This window comes from Microtus pennsylvanicus, chromosome 11 (genome assembly GCF_037038515.1).
Source record: "Microtus pennsylvanicus isolate mMicPen1 chromosome 11, mMicPen1.hap1, whole genome shotgun sequence".
Lineage (NCBI taxonomy): Eukaryota > Metazoa > Chordata > Mammalia > Rodentia > Cricetidae > Microtus > Microtus pennsylvanicus.
Window position 1 is genome coordinate 32,703,421 of NC_134589.1, and position 8,849 is coordinate 32,712,269.

The window sequence follows — 8,849 nt, forward strand, 5'->3', positions numbered from 1 at the left end:
TAGAACCCACGGGTAAAGCTGTGCCTAGTACCCAGGCCTGTGATTGGTAGGAAAACTATCGGCTCAAGACTCCCAAGACTAAGGTCTCAGTACAGAGGAGATTTATTTGCCCCAGAAGGACAGGGCAGGGAATAAGAGACAAAGACAAGAGATAGGGGTTGAGGGAGAAGGGGAAGGGAACAAGAGAAAGGAGGCAGGGGTATTTATCCCAGAGGACAAAGGATTGCCTCTAAATGGAGAGGAGACAGACATGGTACATAGGAAAATGGCAGTTTATAAAGAGGGAAATCCCATGTTAGGATGAGGTGCTTAAAATTTTAATTGGGTTTGTTAATTAGGTGAACCAAAAGGAGCTTTTGATTTCAATCCTTTGATAGCTGGACCTTGGTAGTCAGCCTCAGGAGGAGGGACTGGCCAAATAAGGGAATAGACCTTGGGGGCTCGCTTCAGGAATGTACTCTGACAGCGTTTAGCAAGGCGGAGGGAACTGGGGAGAAGGGCAAGGCCTTCCAGAGCCACATGCTCAAGTGGGCTAGTGTTCCGTCACTGATGATAGCCACCAAAGTTAAGACAAAATGATTAAAATATCAAGCCCCAGTTGAACAGTAGAGTGAGTTCAAGGCCAGCCTGGAACACTTGAAATTTAGCAAGACATTCTCTTAAAAAAAAAAAAAAAGCCAGCCGCATAATGTTAGATTTTTCAGCCCAAGTATCAATGGGAACCTTCTTGAAAGGGGTTCACAGGCCCCACCATGAACTGCTTGTAACAAGATCTCAGGGAATTTCCTGTGCATTGCAGCTGGGCAGCACTAAGTTAAAGGACCTAGGTTGTTTTCTCTGCCCCCGACTCCACCAAGCTCTTAGTACTGATCCCTTTCCTTGGCCCCTCTCACTAGGTCAGGAGGCCTGGCTGCGGAAGCTGAAGTGGCCGCATCTGTCCAAATTCAACCACCTGAAATGGAAGGCCCTGTACAGCAATCCTGAGTCTCTGGAAACATCTGCATTCGTCAAGTCCTATAAGAACCTTGCCTTCTACTGGATCCTAAGGGCAGGACACATGGTAAGCGATCTCCCTTTTGTTCTAAATTTAAAGATGGTGGTGTGTGGGAAGCCACAATGTTTCCTGCCTACGTCCACTCGCTGGATTGGCCTTCAGAGAAAGATTCAGGCTTGGGACTATCTGGAGTCCATCCACGCTGTATTGCCCGCCACGACACACACCACGCCCCATGCCACGTGCGTGTGTGCGTGTGTGTGTGTGCGTGTGTGTGTATACACATACCTTGCGTTCTTGCATGCATGTGGAGGCCTGAGTTACCCTGGGTATTGTGTTCCTCAATCACCTTGTTTGTTTGTGGGCAGGGTTTCACCATGTAGCCAGGACTAGTCTGGGGTTCACTTTGTAGACCATAGACCAGGCTGACCTTGAACTCACAAGATTGACCTGCTTCTGCTGGGATTGAAGGTACCTGTCACCACACCTGGCTTTTGCTTATTTTTTGAGACAGGGCCTCAATGAATTTGGAGCTCTCCCATTGAGCTAGGCTGGCTGGCCAGTGAACGTGGGGTCTGCCTATCTCTGCCTTCCCAGAGCTGAGATTATAGGTGTGGACTTCCAAGACTGACTTTATTATGGGTGCTAGGGATCTGAATTTAGGTCCTCAAGTTTTTGAGGCAACTTTACCAACTGACTTATCTCCCTAATCTGAGTTTTAAGGTTTTGGGGGTTTTTTTTTTTGGTTTTGTTTTTGAAATAGAATTCTGCTAAGTTTGAACATTGTTAATCCAAAATCTAAACTCTGAAACTTTTTTAACATTAACATAACGTTGCAGGGAGAAAGATCATTTTCAGATCTCATGTCATCTGACAGAGTTGAGACACAGTGTGCTAAAATCATTGCACAAAATTACTGTCATCCCATAGGGTTAGTGATAGTCATCTTGGGTCCCAGCCTCAAGATTTCTTGTTGTGTATATGCAAGTATTTCAAAATCTGGAGGGAAAAGAGCACTCTATCTAAGGGTTACTCAACCTCTGTTAGTGCTCTTTGTTGCTGTTACAGATTTATTTACTCATGTGTATGAGTGCCCTGATTTCATGCACACCAGCAGAAGGAATCCGATCCATTACAGATGGTTGTGAGCCATCATACGGAATTCTAAAACCACTGAGCCATCTCTCCAGGCCTCTGATAGTATTTCGTTGAGGCTGAGCAGAAACTCATTTGAAAGTTTAAATCTCCCTTCTCCAATCTTTGTTTTAAGTGAATTCATTGGGTGAGTGGTTCTTAACAGCTTGCCCTGGGGGAGGAAAGGAGAATTACGTTCTCATGACTATAACACTTAAAGCTGAGCTGAACACAAGGACACCCCCACATAATCCCAGCACTCAGGAGACAGCCAGAAGGATCAGGAATTCAAGTCTGGCTTTGGCTACATAGTAAATTCCAGAACTTGAACTGTAATAGACCCATCTCAAAACAAAACAAAGATGGTGGCTGCCTCGTGAAGTTGACCCTCAGTAGGCATGGCGTAAGAGATGGGGAGTGTCTCTAAGCAGTGGTGGCCAGGGACATGTTTGGAAGAGGCTTTGGGTATAAAGGACGACTCTGGGCTGTGGGCACTTCATGCCCATGGAGGGAACAGACTTTTTTTTTTAGGTTTATGTATTGGTTACATAGCTTTCTCTGAGCTGAGAGAGATTACAGGGCTCTTAATCTCAACTGTTCCCAAGTCCCACAATAGACACACATATTGATGAAGGAATTGGGAATAGCAAAAGGCAGAAGGTCCCCCAAAACCTCATTAATCAGACACGCAAATGTCTCCTAAGTACTAAGCATAAGCACTCTGTGCAGGGCTGGGTGAATGCTGCTGGTCCCTGGCCTCACGGAGCTGCAGGTCAACAGGGCCTAGGGTTACAGATGTCTGGGAGGATTACAGATCAAACATTTACTAATAGTGAGTCATAAATTTATTTAAAGACAATTAAGTGTAAAATTAAATCTATATCAAAGGGATTTTTTTCTTTGGTATACATTTAATTTTATTATTTATTAGAGACTAAAGTAAATTTCCATAGTAGTGAGATGTATATGCCTGTTTATTTTTATATAAAGAAATACATCTTAAATATTTGATACTCCAGACAAAGGGGGAATATTCATTATTTTTCAGAGTTTACCTCTGTTTAAGTTTTGTAAGTTTATTTTCTTTTTATTTCTTCTAAATGATTTATTTATTTTTATTTTATGTGCATTGGTGTTTTGCCTCCATGTATGTCTGTATGAGGGTGTCAGATCCCCTGTGAGCTGCCTTAGCAACAGCTGCCTTTCCTTGCCGAGCCATCTTGCCAGCCCAGTAATTTGAAGTTTTATAATGGTCACAGCTGAGAATGCTGCTTCATAGAAATAAGTAAAAGAAGGTAGTGGAAGGAATTAGGTCATTTTTTAAATTATTGGAAATTACATCTTCGTTTTGTTGGCTTTTTTTTTTTTTTGAGGCAATGTCTCACTCTGTAGCCCTGGCTGGCCTAGAACTCACAGACCTGCCAGCCTCTGCCTCCTAAGTGCTGAAATTAAAGGTGTGCGCCACCACTGCCCTGATTAGGGCAAACTTTTAATGACAGGCTATCTTTCCAGCACCGTATAACAGTTTTTCACTACACCCAAGTCAAGAACTTAGATAGATAGATAGATAGATAGATAGATAGATAGATAGATAGATAGATAGATAGATTGATTTTAGATAAAGTCTGGTTTAGCTCATGCTAGTCTGGAGTATACTATGTAGTAAGAGCGATCATGACCTCCTGGTTCCCAGGCTTTTCCTCCTCTTAAATGCTATGGTTACAGGTATCACTACCATATCCTGCTAGAGCAGTGGTTCATAACCTATGGGTCTTGACCCCTCTGGGGGTCAAATGACCCTTTCACAGGGGTCACCTAAGATATTTGCATTATGATTCATAACAGTTATGAAGTAGCATCTAGTGTATTTCATGGTTGGGGGTCAGTCACCACCATGTGAGGAACATACAGGATCCCAACATTAGGAAGATTAAGAACCACTGTGGTCAGGAAGCTACAGAGTAAAGGCCAGCCTGGGGTACAGGAGGAACACCCCACACTTTGAAGGACAGACTGACACAGGAAGTAGTGGGGACCAGGCTGTTATAGAGCCCTAATGGGACACTTGGTATGACCCTCCCGCTCCAAGGTGAAATTCAGACTTGCATCTTCTTGGTTTGTCACGTACAGAACAGCTTGTTCAAGCTAAAACAGTCCTTAGAAACTGTTACCAAGTCATTCAGTTGACGGAGTCTCATTTTAGGAAATCCCAGTTAGGAGAGTCCTGGACAGTGAATCACAGAATCAGAGGGTGGGGATATCAGGCCCCATGTCTCAGATAAGTGTCTGTGGCTGTGAAGAGACACCATGACCACAGCAACCCTTACAAAAGAAAAACATCTAACTGGGGTTGGTTCACAGTTTCAGAGGTTTGATCCATCATCAGCACGGTAGGAAACATGGCGGCATGCGGGCAGTCACGGTGCTGGAGAAGGAGCTGAGAGCTCTACAGCTTGATCTGCAGGCAGCAGGAAGTAAACTGAGCTTGAGCTTCAAAGACCTCAAAATTGAGCAAGGGTTCACATGCTGAGTGAGGGTTCATTTCTATTGGCTTTTAGCTCTTCAGTTAAACTCCCCCTCCTCTTCACCCCATCCCCAGCCTAGACAAGGACCTTCCTCCTACAAAAGGAATGCTTTCAAATGTTGAACATCTCCTCCCTTCTCTGTTCCTATTTGTTTTATTTGTTAGTGTGTCGGGGGGGGGGGGGCATGCCTCAAAGTGTATATGGACTTCAGAGCACGTCTCTCACTTGGTTCTCTCCTTCCCCCTTGTTGAGGGAGGGTCTCTGTGCCAGCTCACGGATTTCTGGGGATCCTTCTGTCTCCACCTTTTGTCTTGCCACAGGAGTGCTAAGGTTACAGATGCACATGCCCGTATCTGAATTTTTAAATTAAAATAATATTTTTTAATTTATTTATTTATATTTTTTGCTCATTTGTGTTGTGCCTGCCTGTGTGTCTGTGTGAGGATGTTAGATCCCCTAGAACTGGAGTTACAGACAGTCTTGGGTCACCATGGAATTGAACCCAGGTCCTCTCTCTGGAAGAGCAGCCTTGCTCTTACTCACTGAGCCATCTCTTCAGCTACCCCCAAAATTTATTAAACATAGTGATGTTTTTTGTTTTGTTTTGTTTTGCTTTGCTTTTTTTGAGACAGGGTCTAATAATTTAACCTAAGCTGCCTTCTGACTTTCTATATTGCTAAATCTGGTTTTGAATTCATGATCCTCCTGCCTCCACTCTCAAGTGCTGGTCTTACAGGCATGTACCCTCTCAGCCTGTTTTACATGTTACCATTCCCGGGGATGAACGCACATCTTTATGCATGCCAGACAAAGACTTTAGCAGCTGAACTACATCCTCAGCCCTTCCTTCTGTACCATCTTCCTTCTTTCTTAAAGAGGCCAAATCCCAGTACCAGAAACACAGCCCCCATAAGGAAGTCAGCAAGGGCTATGTATGTGACTCAGTGGTAAAATACTTGCCTAATGTGTGTGAAGCCCCAGGGTTTGGTTTCCTGCTCTGCTAAAAAGAGAGAGGAAGGAAGAAGGGAAGGAGGAAGGGACATGGAAAGAGAGGGAACGGAGAAATGAACAGATCATCCCCAGGTGATATAAAGGATTCCCTAAATGCCAACTCCTTCAGGCCCCAACACCCTGACCCCAGAAGAACTTTGGTCCAGCAAGGAGGCCATTTCTTTACAGGCAGCTGTCACATCTTTCTAGATCTCTACTAGAAAGGCAGATGTCATTCACCCTTGTCCTTTACCCAGGGGTTACGTCAAGAACACTAATCTGGATGCTTCTTGGTTCCAGGTTCCTGCAGACCAAGGGGCCATGGCTCTGAAGATGCTGAGGCTGGTAACTCAGCAAGAGTAGCATGGCCGAGCTGAGCGGAGCCGGCTGGACCTGCAGACCCTGGAGCAGAGCCTAGGATGGAGGTGCTAATGTCACAGGCTCTTCCCTGACTGTCCTGTGGGATGTGACTATGGGGGCTCCTGCCATCTCCTGTACACTGGAAGACCGTGGCTTCTGTGACAACTTAGAAATCAGATCTGCTTTGTGAAGAGCATTCAAAACCATACTCATTTAATCAAAATGAAGGATTGTAAGGGACAGACCTCTTAATACCAAAACAAATGATAACACATGCAAATCCCAGCACTTGAGAGGTAGAAGCAAGAAGATCAGAAGTTCAAGATCACCCTCAGCTAGGCTGCAAGTTCAAAGCCAGCCTGCACTAGATGGGAGTGACAGAAAGAGAATAAACACCCACTGAGCTGCCAACTCAGTGTCTATGCCTATAGGTCTTTTGTTTGCTACATATACCTATATATTTTTACAAAAATGGAATCCATATTATATGCTATTTTGCTTTCTATTTTGTTCACAGACCAACACAACCTGCACTACTTTTCCTGTCAATAAATGTGCTGTGATGTTTTTAAAGACTGCTGAAAATTCTATTTTGTGATCGCTTCTTGCTAATTGTTTCCCTCGAGAGTTTCTAGTCTGTCTCTGTTGCAGGTGGCGCTCTGGTAAGTCACCCTAATAGCTAATGGTTTTATGCACGCTTCGTTTCCTTCTGGTAAACTTGTAGAAGGATAAATGTTTACTCCTAAGATTTCCACATTCCTTTAAAAGTAAGATGATAAACTCAGGTTTTAATGTTTGAACTACAACCTGAGTTCTGAATGAATAGCAATGTTGGACAGCAAACCCCAGCTCTACCTGGAGAACACGAGGGCTTCCTTACAAATCCCAGTGACTTCATCCCAGTCCTGTGGGCCGTAGATGCCTCTCCCTAGGGCTCACTGTCCTCAAGTCTCTTGTGTCCCTTGGAGAGACCATTAGAAGCCTATGGCTGGGTCCAGCCTGTGCATTCCCTTTCTCTGGCTTCCTTTGCTCTGTGTTTGCTGCTGTTGAAGGAAGCAGCTTCTGAGGATCCCTCATGTAGCCTCTTGCTGCATCTTATCCTTTCCCTGAGGTTCCATCCTGTGCTGAAGTCTATTAGGCTGGGGGCTGGAGGGATGGCTCAGAGGTTAAGAGCACTGGCTCACAATGATCTATAATAGGATTTGATGCCAGAGCACTGTATACATAATAAGTAAATAAATCTTTAAAAAAACAAAATCTCCTTAGGCTGGAGAGATGGCTCAGCAGTTAAGAGCATGTATTACTCTTCCAGAAGAACCAGAGAATTCAGTTCCCAGCATCTATACCAGGACTGCTCACAACTGCTGCTAACTCCACAACTACTGGTAACTCCAGGGCATCCACTACTTCTGGCCTCTGTGGGTACCTGCACATATGTGGCACACATATACACACATAATTAAAATACATCACCTGATGGTAGTGTCACATGCTTGTAATTCCAGCGCTTGGGAGGCAGTGGCAGTAGATCTCTGTGAGTTCGAGGCCAGCCTGGTCTACAGAGCTAGTTCTAGGACAGCCAGGGCCACACAGAGAAACCTGTCTCGAAAAGCCAACAACCAAAGAGGTAAACATATAACCCTCCCTTGAGTTCTAGTCTCTCTGCTGAAGTCACTGAAAGCATCGAAACACACACTGCATTGCCAGACACATGGGGTCTTTTCTGTTGAAAGTCAGTGTGTTTCCTGGCGTGTACACAAGTGTGTGTTTGACACGGATGAGACCCTGAGCTCAATTTCCTGCATTCAAGAAAAGGTCAAATACAATTAAAGTACCGGGAAAGGTCATCTAGGTAGAGTAATGAAGTTGGTGTGAAGTTGGTGACTTTAAATCTTTTTGGCCCTTTCATCCTTACCTAAAGAGGTGAGGCTCTTTGAGGTCCTATGTTGTGTTCCAAGAGTGGCTCATGCCCCCATTTCTGCTTACTGTGGTTTGAGCGTTCCCTTTAAAGGTCATGTTGCAGAGTTATCCCATCTGTGAGGGTCTTGGGAGGTGGGGCATGAGAATGCCCCCATCATGAATGTATCAGTGCCACCGTGGCTTAGTTATCAAGAGTGTCTTTGTTGTGAATTGTAGATGGATTTTTCCTTTTGGCCACCAACTCACAAATAACATGGAGACTGGATATTAATGATCAAAGCTCGGTCTTAGCTTAGGCTTGTTCCTCACTAGTTCTTATATCTTAAATTAACCCATGTCTTTTAATCTACCTTCTTTTACATGGCTTGGTTACCTATGTACTGCCCATACTGCTTCCTCTGCGTCTGGCTGGTGACCCCTCCTTTCTTCTTCCCGAGGCCTCCCTGTCCCTGGAAATCCAGTCTAACTTCTTCCCGCCTAGCTAGTGGCCATTGAGCTCTTTATTAGCCACTCAGCAGGCACCTTGGCAAAGACCCATCTTCACAGTGTAAACAAATACTGAGCACCAGTGAATACAAGAAGAAACTTGTTTATAAATCCCCAATCTGTGGTATTCTGTTACCGCATAAGACACGGTCTATCGCACTGGCTCCTACTCCAATGCATGCCTTCATAGGGAATTCCCTGAGATCCAACGACTAGAGAAGGCGACTCTCAGGTTTGGTTTACACATTCCTGATCCTGGGCAGGTATCCATCACCCGAAGATGCACAGCCATAACCCCCCTCTGTGGTACCCCTGAAAGATGGCCATTTTCTCAGGGGGTAGAACCTGGAACCATGCACCAGCTCCACCTCACCTGAAAGGAGATGGGTGGGGAAATGAACCATTATCAAATCCTCGTCTGCCTGGATAGCCCAGGCCCT

The 8,849-nt window shown here is 44.8% G+C and overlaps 1 protein-coding gene across 1 annotated transcript in view; it reads left to right on the plus strand.

Annotated features, from left to right (window-relative positions):
* The window catches only part of Scpep1 (serine carboxypeptidase 1), a 29,188-nt gene extending 22,612 nt beyond the window's left edge, over positions 1–6,576 (plus strand). Inside the window, exons 12-13 of the mRNA XM_075991141.1 lie at positions 897–1,060; positions 5,944–6,576. Of these exons, the coding sequence (XP_075847256.1) occupies positions 897–1,060; positions 5,944–6,006 (227 nt within the window). The 3' untranslated portion in view covers positions 6,007–6,576. The remainder of the gene's footprint in view (positions 1–896; positions 1,061–5,943) is intronic.
* The last annotated feature ends 2,273 nt before the right edge of the window (positions 6,577–8,849 follow it).